The following is a 17100-nucleotide window of genomic DNA, read 5'->3' on the forward strand; positions in this document are numbered from 1 at the left end:
AAACACTGACCTCAGAGTAAGCCAAAGTAATGTGCTCATATATCCCTTGATGATGATGGATAGCATCTTCTAAATCTTGCAGCTCTGAGGGAAGCTCCACCTCACCACAGGCTTTACACCATGAGTCCACATTGCTCATGTACTGCAACAAAGAAACATTCGGCTTTGATTTCGGGTACTACCATTAAGTACACACATGATGGTAACATCCAAAAGGACATTCATCTGCATGACACACACTGAAAAGGCTTCTTTTAAGCAAAAAGCCTTTACAGTATTTCTCTCTGAAAGAACCAGAAATTTTTATCAGAATAGAAAGAAATATTCAAGTCTGATTATACTTGTGCTTTTAGGTATCAAACTCATTGAGCTGTTAGGAGACAGGCAGGCTTAGCCAGATGTTGGCAGTCTTCAGAACCAATTTAACTGTTGGCAACATTGATGCTTCAAGTTTACTCTTGCTCCTTTTCTTGACTTTGCAGCTAAGAAGTTTCCTTCATCCTGCACCTAGCACTTCAAAAACACAAAAGCCAACTAAGGTCTTGTTTACACAAGGAAGTAAAACATGCTACAGCTTTCAAGTCCAGACCCTTGGTTTTTACCCATCAGCTCCCTGTGCAGATACTCATGGTATCATGAGGTTTATCACCTCACCTTTTTTTAATCTTCAGAGAAAACCATGTTAACTTTGCACATGCACACAAAGAATTGGTGAATTATTCACTGAAACACTCCATAGTTGTCTTTTTCTGGAAAGAGGTTATCAAGGAAGAAAAGCAGTGTCAGGGCACAGTGAATTCACACCTCAGTCCCCAAAGAACTAACTTCTATGTGCAGAGAAGCACTAAATCCATTTGGCAAGCTACTACAGCAGCAAGCATGTAAGGGATTTACAACTTAAGCGGAGGTCTCTTAGGACTAGCATTGAACTTTGAGCACACAGCTATATCAGCATAGCTGCTTGAGTCAAGCCCTTCAGGGGAAATTAAGGATACTGCAAAAGAAATCTCTTCTGCAGACAATTTAACTTATCTCTGAAGCAAAGCTGTCTTGATAAACAAGAAACTGCCATCACAGCTATATGCACAGCAGAAGTTCTGCCAACTTACTTTTTCGCAGCTAGGGGGCATGAATTTTATACCCCTGTTATGCTAGGAAGGGAAAGAGGAAAAACAATCTGTTTTTCTAGGAGTTTTCATAGTGTTGAACCTAGTACAGCCAAACACATGTGAGCTCTGTAAAGTAAATTTCATCTATTCATATCAAGTTTGAGACTCAAAAGTTATGAGACCAAGCCTTTTATTTCATCATACATATCTTAATTCTTGGAGCACAAGTAGTCTTTGAGGAAAAACTAATTAATAGATCACTTCTAGTACTCTTCTATTGCTTGACAGCTGGGCAGAAGGGTGGTGGAGTACGTAGCTCTAAAATACTTCTTTAATTCTCACTAAGGGCCAGTTTAAAAAATCTCTAAGGTTAAGCACTGAACGTTAACAGAAGCTCCATGTGCACCAGTGAGCAGGCCCTGATAGCTGGTACAGCCTTCACTGTGCCTGACAGGAGGCAGTGACACTTATCTGTCACTTGCAAGAGAAAACATGCATTCAAGAAGGGTGAGTTTTTTCCTTGGGCTGCCTACATTTTAATCTTTTTTATGTAGGTCAAGCGTCACCAGTCTCTAAAGGGGTCATTCCTCACATTCCAAACCCTCTATCCTTGAACTTGCTCTCCACTGTTAATGGAACAGCTAATATATCACAGGCAGGTATCTTACAAATCAACTAGGGCAATCCATCACAGCTCATCATAAAATGAAAACTGCAAGGAGGAGCAAATAAAAGTACATTAATCCCAGCAGATGTTGCACTATTTTCTCTCATTTTTATCTTTACGTCTGTTTACACTTATATTTAGTAGTAAAGAAGGTAACACTGACCCTTGCAATAGTTGCCCAGCACACAATCACACAAAAAATTAAATCCCTTGACTTCTGATGAGCATAATTTATTAACCACATTTGAGTCAAGGTATACCTACCTGTTCAAACTTCATTCATCTCTCTCCTACAAGTACAGCTCAAAGGCTTAAATGCAAACCCAAATGACCCAAGTAATTAGAAAAGCATCAACATTGACAAGGTACTGAACTGTGTCTATCAAAAGCTGCAAGCTGACTGCCAACTTTTCTATCAGAAGACAATTCTTCATTCTCATTTTTATGTAGCTTTTCTGTAAAACCAGCTGAAAGGACCTGTTGCAGTGACATCATTTTATTATATTAGTCTGTCTAAGGACATGAAGCCAGTGCCACCACTAACATAATGAAAGTTTGCATCTTAATACACTCCCATTTCTAATGTCTAGACATTTATCAAGTTAAATATCCATGAAGTAGAAATCAGTGAAAAAATATCTTAATATGAACTGTACTGCCTCTCTCTGTTTCTGAAGTTTCCAGTGCCCAAATGCTTCCTTCATTCATTCCAAATTAAAGTTATATCTGACATGAGACCTTTCCTTGGATATAATTTAGCAAGGCAAAATGAAAGAAAAGTATCTACATACAGTACATCACCTATACCCATCCAAGAACCTCTGCTCTCCGAACACACCAGGGATGCCCAGAGCAGACACTCTACAAGATCAGTGGGTGACTCAACTGCGCACACACAGCAACTCCTTCAGAACTGAACTCCCTTGAGGACAAAACATGCTTTTGCCATTAAGATTATTAATTTGGGGATATTTATTCCTATTTCCCCTGCATATACCTCTTCTCTGGCAGTTACACATGGTTAATGACTTAATTAAAATAATTGGTATAGGCCTAAAGCTAAAATATTTTTTTAGCATAGCAGGAATCTCCTATGGAATACTAAGTAAACTTCTCCCACCACAATTTCAGATTCAGAAGGCAGTTAATTAACTTCTCAACTTTCAGGCCACTTCAACTTATGCTTTCTAAAAGCAATTATCATGAGTTAAATCTTGACACTCAAGGACTGATGGGAGTTGAATGGTGAGGACAGTAGAAGAAGTGAAAGCTTCTAGATGTAGAAAAGGCATTATATAGATACTTAAAAGCCTTATATACTTAAGCATTTCAGTCCACTTCATTTTATTCATATAGCTAATTTGGTTGTTTCATCTTGCACTGATGTAGGCAAAGCCATGGAAAATTTAAGGCCAATGGGCTAAACTGAGGAGAACAAAGTTTTGTTTGAGTATTGAAATTGGCAGAAATAAATATTCTGGCTTTCTTGCCAACCTTTTCAATCACTTTTTGCACTTTTCTCCAAAGCAAAAACAAACTGCACAACTCCCATTCCAGGACATAAACTTTTGTTGATGCTCTCCCCATTTACTAACCTGTTCGGCTTTTTGATGGAAGATGGAGGACATGTCCAGTAATGTGCTACGTTCTTCCAAGGCTGCAGCAAATGCCTTCCATTCCTGTTCCAGCTGACTGGCAATCTGTTTGATTTGCTGTGAAGCGTAATGACCAGACTCGATCAGGCGGCTTGCTACTGACATGATGCGGCTTATGTTTACATACACATTCTGTGGAGAAGGAGGGGAAAATTAGTTCTAGTCACCACACCAATTAAATACAGAAGCATATTCCTAAAAAGTTCTACTTTATTACAGTACTGATCAGTAGTCGTTTCATTCAGTAAGCTTATGCATGCCAAACTTTGGCATCTAGGTGTATAATGTAGCAGCCTATCCATAATTGACAAGTGAGAATGATGACTTTAAATAATCAGTCTAAAACTCATGTTAACAATCAGCTTAAGCCAATTTATATTATATGAAGACACATTATTACAATAAAGAGCAAGAAATAATCATATTTTACAACAACCTGAATAAAAATGTTTACAGACATTCAAGTCAACAAGATAGTCAGACACACACAATATAGGAAAATTGAAGTATCATTACTAAGTTCTTGATCCATCCACAATATGCAAGTGTGCAACATCTGTGAACCTTTATATCAACTTCAAAAGTAACTTTTAAAGAAACAAAATAAAGAATTCTGAGCTACAAGAAGTTTAACAGTTTTACATTTTATTTTCTTGCTGCTATGCTGCCTTAGAACTAGCGTTCAAAATTAGACAAAGACCAAGATCAGAAGTATTCTCTAGCATACTGGCATAAGTCATTGATGGCTCTTAGGCAATCTAATTTTCAATCAAGAGTTTCTGATTCCCATGAAGTAAAACAAGAATGAAAGTTTTTACCACCAAAAACTTTTTGAGTAACTCTTTCAGAGCTACATACGTGTAATATGGAGTTGATGCTTTCTTCAAATTGGGCAGACTCCCATACATCTAGAATGAAGTTCCTAGAATCACAGGATTGTTGAGGTTGGAGATTACCTAGTCCAACCACCAGACATTGAGCAAGTCAGGTGGAACCATGACCTGCTGGCATCCAGCCATTGCCCAGAGCTTGACACTGACTGGCTGGAGCAAGTGTTACAGCTCCTCCAAGCTTCACTGTCCAGACCCATCTGAGTGGCAATTAGGACAGATCCCTATTGATTGTAAACAGTATGCATGTATGCAAGCAGGAGCACACCTGACACAGCTTACAGCTCAGGCTGCTCTGCTCACTAAATTAGCACAACAGTTGATTGTCTTTCCTTTCTGCACAATACTACCTCTTACTTTTTTACATTATCCCACACATCTATGCTCTACTTTTTAAGCACAGCCAAACAACCGTACAGACTACAAATCTGCTATTTCCAATAAATTTTAAAAGACTGGAGAGCATTTAGGCCTACTAAAAGTGTATGTAGCATAAATGCAAGACTGCTAAACGAATACAGAAAGCCCTTAGATGGTCTTTACAGTTGTGAGAAGAAAAAAGTGCCAAAAGAGAAAAGAATAAAGGCTATAGTAGACTGCCATTTGAACTCTTTCTGTAACATAATAAATTTTGGAAATTCTGAAACAGCAGTTAAAAATGAACACAGCACTATAAACATGAAGAAAAACAAATTGAAACTGAGCTGTGGTTAACATGCATTCATTTTCCCATGGCAATCAGGCTTCACACGTCTGGACGAATACAGCCTATAGCAGTATGAATATGAATTAAAATGCTGACAGTTGAACGCTTTCCAAGCTATGTACACCACACTCCTTGCCTCAAAACAAACAAACAAAAAAACCGAAAAAAACAACTTACAATAATCTGAACCTTTTACCTCACTACATGATATATCTACGAAGTTTTAAGTGTGATATATCTACCGAAGTTTTAACTAACTCTATTTCATTTGAGTCATTTCATTCATTTTAGAATGAAATGACTCAAATGAAATAGATTTAGTTAAGGAGGAAAAGAATCTCTAATAGCAACTCACTACAATCAGACTGTCTTTAATTCACCTTTGAAGGTCAAAAAATTTTGTTCCATTTCCTACAAGGACAGGCAATTCCAGTGTCATTATTATAAGACAACTGCATATTTTGCACACTGCTTGAGAGATAAGAAACACTGTTACAAGTGAGCTGTTGCTCATTTACCAGAGACCGGTATCTTATTTATTGTATGCATTTACAACCTGGCTTTAGTTAAAGAAGCAACAGCTAGGACGCAATAACTGATATAGTGTTCTTCAGTGACCTCATTTACACCACCTGCAGCTTCTACATGTGTATCAACTGCCTCAAAGGTGAAAGGGGACTGCAAGATTGCATTTCTTTAATTGTGTAACACACAATTATTGTAACAAGACTTAAAAGGTAACAATTTCAGTCACTGCATTATAAAGTGTTTAGTTACGATACAAGCGTACTTAGCGTGATTGTCTTCTCTAAAATGCTTTTTAGCCAGAAGCGGAAAGGACACCTTACGATATCTGGAAAGTTCCTCATTGAAGATTTCTCCTCTTAAGAGAGTATACAAATAAAAAAAAAGGCATTGCTCAGCAAAGCAATACAGATTAGTTGCCTAACTGAGCTGTGTTATTCTTTGGCATGTGCCTGAAAGGCAAACACACAGGAAAAATAAAGGTGACAGCCTATCAGCTACCTGAACTTATGCCACGCACACACAAAATAAAGCAGGCAGGTGACCTGAAAGTTCCACTTTATTTCCTGATTTTCCCAGATCCGTTGAGAAAATGTTTGTTTAGCTCCAAGATTTCCAACAGCAGTTTTCAGTTTTCTGACACAGAGACTATAAGGCATTCAGTTTTAAATGCAATCAAACTCACTGACATGGTCCATAAGCATCATAACTGGCACCTCTATATAGACTGTAGTGAGCTTGAACTATTTTACTGTGATACCATCAATTAGGCAATGGCATTTTCAAACCATCTGCCACCTCACACACAAATAAATGACCACCAAAACTTGGTGTAGTATTAATGTATGAATTAACACCTGCTTTAATGATTTACACGTTCTCTTAACATTTCTTCTGGTCGTATTTTTGGAGCAAGAGTAAATTGTCAGTTTGGGAATACAAACTTCAACAACAAGGGATGTGGGACAACTAAGGTAAAACCTGATCTATTCCCTTGAAAAAATATAAACTTGGCAACATCCAAGCGGCAATTAAGGAAAGTGTTTAACATGTTCTTCAACTACAAGGATCCTCTAAATATTCACAGGTAACCAATTTAAATACTGCTATCAGCACTGGAACATGTGCAACATAATTTCACTCCAACTTTCTTCAAATATCTAATTTCTTTCCAACATTTTTCGCAGTGGACCTGAGGAATCTTACTGCAAGACTATATAGTCCAACACCAGCATTACTTTCCTTCCTTCTTTACTTTTCTCTCACCTTTACTTAATCATAGTAAATGCCCATGCCTCCAAACTCTCCCTACAGCCACATCGCTTTCATGTATGTTTCCCATTACAGCACTAAGCATGGGGCTCTAAACTGGACCTAGTTCTCTAGTAGGACCAACTGAATCAGAGCATTTTCTTTAAAAATCTCAAGTTCAGCTACCCTAATAAGTACCAAGAGTGAAATAAGATTTGCTTCATTTCAGTAACACCACTGTCTGTTCCCTTAGTTTGTGATTCATTAACATGAACATACTTATTGCTGTATTAACACCTCAGTAACTGACTGCTTTTTAAAATCTGTTTACTTGCTTCTTCCCTCTTAAGGATTGCACAGTTAGCCTGTTCTATTTAGTCTTGCTGACTTTGGAGTGCTCCTCAGAAGCTGAAAATAGCCTGAACTCATTTTACCTTTTCAGTCTATTCTCAGGCTGGTGGCATCCAGACATTGTGTCGAAGCATTAACTGTTCAGGCACCATAAAGATTCTCTTAGGGATGTACACCTGTGGTCTTGCTCTCATTTGCCCAAATCCTGAGAACCAAGGGCAGTCTAGAATTCACATGGTGCTCTAGTCTATCTCAAGAGACAAATCTGTATAGTTACAAAAACACATATTTAAAGTAAAAAGAATCTCAGGGGTGAAATATGTGAGCAGTACAAAGGAGGAGGAAATAATTACACTACCTCTAAGATAAAGGTGAGTTTACCTCACCTGACTTTCTTCATGTTTTCATTTGTACCAGTCCCTGTGGCTGGATTTGAGCAAGACATCTTTTTAACTCTGCAAACCTGGGGATATTCAATTGTTGTGCTCATACTTTTATTTTAACATCCCAAAGCTCTCACCAGTGTTCATCTCTGACACTCTCTTTTTGGATATCATTCAGGATTTGATTACTACCTTGATAAAATGTTCTGGTGTATGCAAACAGCCTGTTCTGAGAACATTAATCAACTTAGCAATATGCCTACAATTGAGATAGGAGTTTTTGGATTATAGTTAACAAATGTAACTTTTACTCATGGTCCTATCAACACTGAGACAAGAAGCAGTCATAGCACATCCTTTAATAGTAGCATGTGTCAGCTTTCTCCAAACAAAGTTTCATTTAGCCTGCATCACTCTTCAAGCATTTTAACCCTCCTCAGTGCAAGGAGAGGCACAGTTAAACTGTAATGAAAGCAAGGCCATCTGATCTAGCAAAAAGAGCAGAAAATGTTCAAGCAGACAACATCCTCCTCCTTACCCATATTTCACATGACTTCTTGTCTTCCTTGTGTCTCAGCAGATGTATAGAAAATGGCAGGAAAAAGAATGGACAGACACAAAATCAGTCTTTTCCACTTTTCCATACAAGACAGACTAATCATATAATCATGGGTACTTTATTCTTGCTGTTTAAAAACTCAATATATAATTTTTGTACTTGTAACTCCTATGATGCCTTATTTGAAAGTTTCTCCCTTACAAGGTGCTAAAAACTTGTTTTGAGAAGTGAAGCATTGGTTTAGTCACCCAAATAGGAACGTCAAGCTGAAACTGAGTATTGCTTAACTCAAATAAATCTCAGGACTTGACAACAGCAATTTACTGTTGCTGAAAGTAGACCTTTAAAATTGTACTGAAAATCCATCCTCATTTTCAGAGAGCAGAATCACTGAAATTTTGTTTTTCCCTACAGTTATGGAATCTACTTGCCTTATAAAGAGACAGCCTTGACTTCTGTCAGTGCACAGCTTCTCAAATTCAATAACAGGAAGTCACATATCTATCCTTCCTACATGGGAATTATCCTTCAGTCATTAGTTCCTTTAGCCACATCAACCTGTGTGTTAATCCATGGCAACCATATATATGTCCCTCTTTAATGCACAGCACTACACCTATCCAGATTTTCTCTGGACAGATTTATTGCAGTGAGAACCCAGTCTGTGTATTAGCTTAAGACTTGCATGAACTTATTCTTGCTACCTTGTAAAGTGCAACAACATGAAACACAAAAGATTCCTAGATATACCATTTGCTAATGAAACTGGTGAAAGTATAGTTAAATCTCCTCCCCAGATGTATTCTTTACCTTTTTGTTTTATAGCATTTAGTTTAACACTTCCAACTATTTTTTCTTCTTACTGAAAACCAACATTCTAAAAATGGCACAAAGCCATTACAAGAATTTTTTTTTTTAAAAACTCAGCAAATCCTCTTTGTCCTGGATGTAACTAACTCTTGTTCATGACAGGAAATAAGTAGCTTTCACAATGGTTTACATCCAGGTGGCTTGCTTCAGACTGGAAGACCAGATCAAAATTTTGGCTTTTCACCCAAAGGTCATCACTCTTTCTCAGCCAAGTTTGGCATAAGCAGCTGTAGAAGTTGCCCTCCACCTCTTGGAAACAAACTGCTGCTTGGGGAGGAAGAGGACATGAGAGACCCAGCTATTGACAGAGGGTAGCACCTGCTGTGGAGGGGAGCATGTGCCCTGCAACAACAACAATGTGTTGGGAAAAGCAGCTGCAACATCAATTATCAGAGTTAAGCCATGAGCATGTGCAAGCAGTTGCATTTAGTTGCTTGGGGAGCATTTATCCTTCAAATAGTTCTTCCCTATCTCAAGTGAGCATAAGAAAATTGACTAGAAGGCAAGATCTATTAAGGTCCAATTAGGGAAACAATGAAAAGTCTCGAAAATCTCCTGCAATAAATAAAGCTTATACATAGTTGTCTCTCTCCCTCCCTCTATTCCATCCCAGTGAATCACTTCACATGGTTGCAGACAGGTTAAAAGTGAAATTTCACTTCTGATGTTAGAGCACTCACACAAGACACCTTAAATGCACTTTGATTACTGACGAGTTACACTGACAGGAAGAGTGAACAAACAGCAACTTGTTAAGTACACAGCATATTGCAGAGTGGTCAGGGTGAAACTGAACATGGTTGCAGGAGTTAAGACTGCCCCACATTTTTCCAGTTGAAAGCTAATGAAAAATAAGGCCTGCCAAAATTCAATCAGTTCACGTCATTTTTTATGTCACATTCAGTTTAATCTTTGCCCTTAATCTATATGAAAGGCTTTTGCCATTTAACCAAATAAAACCCAGATAATCCGAGTGCTGCTTAAATCAAAATCAGGGACCAATCACACTGAATTTACATTTTCCTATTCCATGGCAGAAAACCCCTGCTGGGGGGGCTATGCTACAGAAAAAAATGCAGCTTGTTTTTACCCTTTTGAATGTTTGGATAGGTTAATTTACCCCAAATTTAAGCTGCGCCTTTTAAGTTTTAAGAAAACATTTTGCAGGCTGAGAAAAAAATCCCCTATAATTAATGCATTTGACAACTGAAGGCAAAGGAGAGATTAACAGGAAAAGACTAATAGCAAACACAGAGCAGGAAGGATTATGCTGCATTGCTCAAGTGCTTCCTACTGTTGATAGCATCTGAACAGTCTAAAAGAAGGAAAAATAATAAAAAAGTCACCCAGTTTGAAGAAAAGTGACTAATATGAGGACAGGAGAAGAATTTAACCTTTAGAATGCAACCCCAAGAATTGTGTGGAAGGCCACTCAAATTACTATGTTCCAAAAGTCATCTCATGTCAATGACACCTACTGTCATCCTTTGTTTCTTTCTGCTCTACTTCATATGCAGAGCAGTGAAGAACAACAACAACAACAAGGTGCTCCATAAGGCAGCAATTCCCCATGCTGTGAACCAAACCTAATGGTCAAAACCATATATGATGTTACATAACTTAATTGCCAAGTTCAGTGGCATTTGCTTTACTCTTTTTAGACAGTTCATATTGATTTTAATTCTTTTAAACTTTTGGAAACAGATCTGAGTTGCAAAAGAAGAAATAGTGTCTGCTTTAACAGTGTCTCCTATTGTCTTACCTCCAGCTACACGATACACAAGAGCTACCTTACTAGTTTTTCCAAAATTTCTGCAAGACACATAACCTAGGTAAGTTTATTTTGCCACTTTCCTGTTCTACCAAAAAATCCCCTTGCAAGAGTTCATTATTTCAGCCATATTTTAATTCAATTCCCATCCTTGGACTGCCAAGAATGTTAATTTGTAACAAAACTGGTAGTGTTCTTCCTTCATTGATCTAACAAACAGGAACTGGACTTAGGCCCAGACTCCCAAGGTTATTTAAACACCTACAATGTGTTAAGGATCTAAAATGTACTTCAGAATTTTGTTCTCATGTTCAAACAGCAATTCATTAAACTGAAAGTAAACAACTTTCTCTCATTGCCAGTTAAAATCCAAATTTTTTATAGCCTACTGATCATATTTGACAAAAAAAAATATCTTAGATCCATTCTGCTGTGCCAAAAATGAGAAATATCTTCTTGAAACCATGGACAATTATTATACCAGGCTCAGTTTCTTCTCAGAACTTTTTGCTTGAGTTGATATCTCTTCAGAAGATCCTTAGAGCTATTTCTTTCAGAATGGAAAGCTAAAATGTGTATTACACATGATTCTCTGAAATTCTGTACAAGACCCAAGGTAGTACTCAAAGACACACATCCCAGGTTCAAGAAGCTTGGACACTTATATTTGAGAGGTGCTGTGGTCATGCTGAACACTGCCATTTGTCAAAACAATTTTGTTGCTTTATTACACTTCCTCTGTACCTTTTATTTTCCTCCATTGTGTTTTATAACCTCACTGCTCAAAACCAAATTCCCACTACTTGTAAAGAAGGGATGATCTGTGTTTATGAACTTACAAATTCTACCTTAACAGAGAAAAAACAGCCAGCACATCTGTGCAGGGAGGCCTGTCCTTACCATGCAGTTCATGGCAAAGTGATTGTGCTGTGTCTGAAGTTCCATCGCGTGGGGGTGACTGGTTCCAATCTCTGTGTAGCTGTTCAGAAACAGACCTTTGTTGTGTGTGATCCAGTCAAACATCTACACAAAAATATTAAGGAAAGAAGAAAGTTCAATAATTTGTAATGGCAGAAATCATAGACAAGTAATGCAAGATACCTATGAACACAGAATATAGAGTCTAAGGCCATGAAAATTAACACTGATGCTCTTTCCATTGTAAGTTACTGTATATTTTAACTCAATCATTGCTGAAACCTGTCTTTTTGGATCAGGCTGTAACTGTTATCTTTACTATAGGTGTTTATCTCAACAAGCTACTGTAATGCCATAATCACAAACTTCATTATTACAAAGAAGTCATAGTAAACAAACAGACTTGGAGCACAGCCCTGAGTTGCCAAGCTTATACATTCTCTAGTGTCAGCACTTATTGACATCAGCAGCTTAGCAGTTTAGAATGAAAATGGCAACTCATGGAAATTAAATATAAATTCTTTCATGCTGATCAAGTACTTCAGCAGCTAGTTTAATATTTTTAGTTCATAAGTTTACAGCAGATTTGAAAACAAATATTCTATTTCTAGATGAATTATTAAAAGTATATGTGAGCACAGAGTTACCTTCCTCCAGAGAAGTTTAAGAAAAATCTTTAAATATGCTTGTTTTTAAAAAGAAAAAAAGGAATATTTTAATATTCAAAAAAATTTTAGGAGGAACCTTATATGACAACAGCCATCAATGAAGGCACACAGGTATGTTAACAGTGGCACTGGAAGACAAAATTTTCAAAGACCAGGTAACGCAGCAAAGAGCTGTTTAACACCCCACCTGCTCATAATGGTCTTGAAATCTTTGCTATATCTGAGCAAAAGAGACACACCACCTGCTCTCTGGATAAGCTGAAATAGATTTTCCAGGAAAAAACAGCAGCAGTAAGCAGGAAGTACCCATTTAAAGAGCTTTCCAAATATGCTGGCTAAGAGAACAACATTATCAAATCCAGTATTTGTCCCAAGTCCATGACAAACCAAATTATAAGCAGACCACAATATGGTAAGAAATGTAAACCAAACTTTTGAAGTTTAGGTAACTGAGACAGTTGATGATACACTCCTAAAATTTGAAGCTTCTTACCTAGAACTCAGTGAAAATGTGTTAGAACATTATTCAAAACATACACTGGTACTGCTTGTGACCATCCTCCTCTAGGTCACTTGAATTTGCTGCCTTCAGATGCTTAAAGGGGCAATTTCAATCAGATTCCCTCCCACCTTGTCCCTTTTTTGCATTCTCTTCTTCTGAACCAGTCCAAAATTCTTGTACTGAATTGAGCAAGTCCTCCAAAAAGAACATGTTTATTTCTCCCCATGCAATACCCTTTTTCTTTCCAACAAAGATCCCATCCTTTCCCACATTTCAGTAAAATACAGGCCTACACTGATAAAAACGTCATGAGCTGTGAAATCTAATCTGACACAAGCAGTAAAAATACAGGCTGCAAGTAGATTAAGGCCAGGGTCTAAATCCAAAAGTGAGTTGTGATACTACACAAACCTTCTTTTTAATCTTTTTTACTGGCTAATGAGAGAAAACCTGTCCCAGGTATAATAGCTGCTGTCAACCTCATTTTGAGGTGCCTAATATTTGGTTTTAAAAGAAAGATATGTTCATTCAATATAGACTTTAATATAGAATCAGAAACATAGAAAACACTGATAGGAGCTTATGCAACCACATGGCAGGACAGAGGTCAATCCTACAGGCTCAAGTATTTCACAAGAAGTGTGTTAAAACCCAGGTTATGTAATCAATTTGATAAAATATGAGAAAATTAACAAAATGTATTTTGATGGTGCTCACATGGTACTGAAAGATATGCTATAATGCAGAAAAATTAATGCTGTAATGAAATGACTGCAAGGTTGATAAAATGCATTTGGGTCTGAAAGAGCAACACTAGAGCAACAGCTTGCATTATTTTTTAAATAATTTTAGAAATAGATAATAATTTCATCTTTTTTCCAACTCTCTACATGTCCCTACTATTTTCAGCTATACTATCCAGAAAACATTTCTTTTAAATGGTACTTTAAAAAAATTATTTATTTTTTAAACACAGTGGAAAGCATTACAGTAGTGTAAACAAAGTCCTTGAGTTGCAATGATGAGGGTAAGGGAAAGTATGGGTGAAGAACACAAATAAAGAAGCAAGAAGAAGTTAAGTTTTTATATGTTTGTTCTGCTTTTACTCTTCCCTATGCATCTGCTAGTGACAGCTGCTGGAGAGCAGAACACTGGTTTAACATGGACTGTTGGTCTCACACAGTTCAGGCAATCTTATGTAAAATACTTCAAGAAATCTGAGTACTTCAAGCTCTGAGAAAAAACATACTTATCACTTGACTGCATAGTCTAGTTACTACTACTCCCAGAGAAAAAATCCCCACCCTTCCTTAAAGCTATTTGTTCCATGGTAACAAGTCAATAATAAGAGATTGCAAAACCATTCTACATGAAAATAGATCTAATTTGAGTTCATCTAAAAGTGATCTGCCTGCCATACTTCCTCTTCAAATTCCATGACAATCAAGGGCTTTCTCATCTGAAGGGACTGGTTAGCCCGAAACATTCTGAAATCACTCAGTTCCCTGTTAATGACATATGCACTGTCAGAAGAGATACATCAGTTTTTAGCCTGGGACTTCAAACCCTGCATCAATGAAGCAGTTCCCCATGTCAGCCTCTTCAGGCTTTGTTGACTGCCTGTCACTCACTTCCCAAAGCTCACTCAAAAGAAGACCAATGTAGTCTGTAATCAGCTGTATTTATAAAGTATACAGCATTCTTCTTTACTTGCTGCATACAAAAGCATCTGCCTGGAAAAAATGTTTAACAAAATAAGCACTTTGAAGTCATTAGCAGTTACAATTTTCTTTGGTAAGAGCTTCCTTACAGCTTAGAAGTACTATCCCATGCCCCTTACTCCAGAAGACCCTGAGAGCCTCTCAATCAACAAGTCCCTTATTTCTCATTAAAAGGCTAGTGATTAACTCCAAAGACAAAAATTACTATTTTCAGTTACCCTTGCTACTTCTTTCAAGCCCATCAAGTATCAGCCATTTACAGTCTCCTTGCCCAATCCTTACCTTTTCAGCATCCTGCTCAAACAGCCTGAGCTGAAAGCATTGGTCCAATTTCAATTTCCGCACATGCCACATCTGATGCAGATGCTGCCGTGTTGAGTGCAGCCTGTCCAGCATGGTGGACACTTTGGGTAAAAGATTCTGTAAGTCTGCATTCCCTGACCCAGAGTTCTTTTTGGGAAAGCTATCACTGCTCTGTATCCTCTGGAGCAGCTTTTGTCCTTCCACATCAAGGTCCTCGATAGGGGCCTTAATGACTTTCTTTTTTAATTGTGAATGCTCCTCTATCATATTGCGAGCACCTTCCAGGTCCTGAGGCATTTCCTTTTTTGACAATATATCTTGCAGTTCCTCCAGTCTGGACAGCATATGGGTTGCATTGCTAATGTAGTCCTCAAAGGCAACTCTGATTTCTATCCACTCCTCATGGTTGTACTCCAAACAGCCATCAAATTCTGGGGTTAGCTGAGAAGGATCAACTACTTTGGTAAGGCCTTCCAGAGACACCATATTTGTCTAAAAAAATAAAAATGGAAAGAAAAAAATGCTGTTACTGAAATGAATTTCAAATTTCAAGTTTTTGCTTTTTTTTTCGTAAGAGTTAATAATTTTGCTCATGAATTCCACATGACAACTTTTCTCACACATTTCAAGTATCAATTCAGATCAGCAGAAGACAGGAGGTCTTGCAGCTATTTTCCCACATTTCTTTCTTACCTCACTACATATAAGAACAAAACAGCAACCACTCTTCTGATTACTGTTTTAAGTTTTGACTTTGTATATTGCAAAGCTGCAGGAGGATAACAGCAAGGTTCATTCAGTTGATTTCCTCTGGATTCTGGAGATTGCAATATGACCACAATGCAAACTAAGATAACAAAGAGACAAAACCTAAGTTTTTATCATTAGGGGGGAAAACCTAATTCAATCTTTCTTGAGCTTACCAAAAGAATATAAACAACAACATACACAACTACCTAGCCTAAATACATGAAGAAAACCACATTTCTTCTAGCAGTGGTCTAAAGTTCCTCTCCTTTCAGCCAAAATATAATTTATCTGAGAGTTTTCAAGGTGCTGATCATTAGTGAGAACATTTAAAACCACAAAATAAATATAAATTTGTATACCATAGGGGAAATTACCTCAAACTCAAACTTAGAGCTGCCAAAGTTAGTCCTCTGTTTCTGCCAGAAATTGTCTGGCTTGATTATCAGTGCAACATGAATACAACATGGAAAGGATTCCTGTAAAATCTTCAGCAGAGGCTTTATGGAGTCCCATTTTGACCCACGCATATCTACAATGACGGTGAATCCTCGTTTACATACTTCCTCACTGCAGAAAACAGAAGGAAAGGTTATCAAGCAAGTGTTTCAATTTCCAACACAACCCTCAGCTGCACCACACTGTCTAATGAATGTGGTCTCCTCAGGGTCTCACTGCTGACCATATACAGCAAATCTCACAAACCTCTCAAGACACTTGTTTCAACCCCATGCCAAACTCCTTGTGGGGAATAGCTTTATATCTGTTGCTAAGTTGATATTCTGCCATTATCTTCACTTTCATTTTCCCTGCTTATATTCATGATGATTCATCATCCAGTCTTGTTTCTCCTTCACCTTAGACACAGTAAACCTACCATTTCCTAAAGCAGCAATATATAGTACCTTTAAATTTTACTCTTCAGAACACACATACACTTATTTGACTGATGATAATATTCATGTCTTTCTAATGATTGAGAGGATCCTCTAAAAAGACAGAAGATGGCAAATTGTTCTTACCTACCACTTCACAACTTTTTCAAACTGTCTCAGATTTAGAACCATTTTATCTGAGAGTTAAGAGTCTGTAGAGGAAAGACACCCATTTATTGACAATTTCTTTTGTAACAGGATTGATTTGTGAATAGTTAAAGGACAACACAGTATTTTATGGTTGGGAAGAAAACCACATCAATCTGTTTCTACAAAATTTGAGCTCAATTTTGTTGTCCAAAAGTTGACAGACCTTACACTCAAATTCTCCAGCACTCCCTCTGAGAATGGAAAATTTAATTTCTTTTCATCAATATCTTCCGTACATTTAGTTCTTGCTACTGATCAAAACTGACAATCACCACCACCACCAGAAACTCTGCTTTTCTTCCAGCAGAATTTGCTACGTGACCTTGTAGTATGACCATAGGAAGGAAAACATTTCAGAATTAATGCATCATACCCAGCAGACTATCAAAAAAGGACCAAATGTCCATTGTTTGAGTATG

General features: G+C 37.5%; 1 protein-coding gene across 1 annotated transcript in view; it reads right to left on the reverse strand.

Annotated features, from left to right (window-relative positions):
• The window catches only part of TRIO (trio Rho guanine nucleotide exchange factor), a 244294-nt gene that overhangs the window by 149802 nt on the left and 77392 nt on the right, over positions 1-17100 (reverse strand). The window contains exons 4-8 of the mRNA XM_066559737.1: positions 15974-16166; positions 14829-15341; positions 11638-11760; positions 3372-3563; positions 11-142 (exon numbers count right to left, since the gene is read on the reverse strand). Coding sequence (XP_066415834.1) covers positions 11-142; positions 3372-3563; positions 11638-11760; positions 14829-15341; positions 15974-16166 — 1153 coding nt within the window. The remainder of the gene's footprint in view (positions 1-10; positions 143-3371; positions 3564-11637; positions 11761-14828; positions 15342-15973; positions 16167-17100) is intronic.

This window comes from Molothrus aeneus, chromosome 1 (assembly GCF_037042795.1).
Source record: "Molothrus aeneus isolate 106 chromosome 1, BPBGC_Maene_1.0, whole genome shotgun sequence".
Classification (NCBI taxonomy): domain Eukaryota; kingdom Metazoa; phylum Chordata; class Aves; order Passeriformes; family Icteridae; genus Molothrus; species Molothrus aeneus.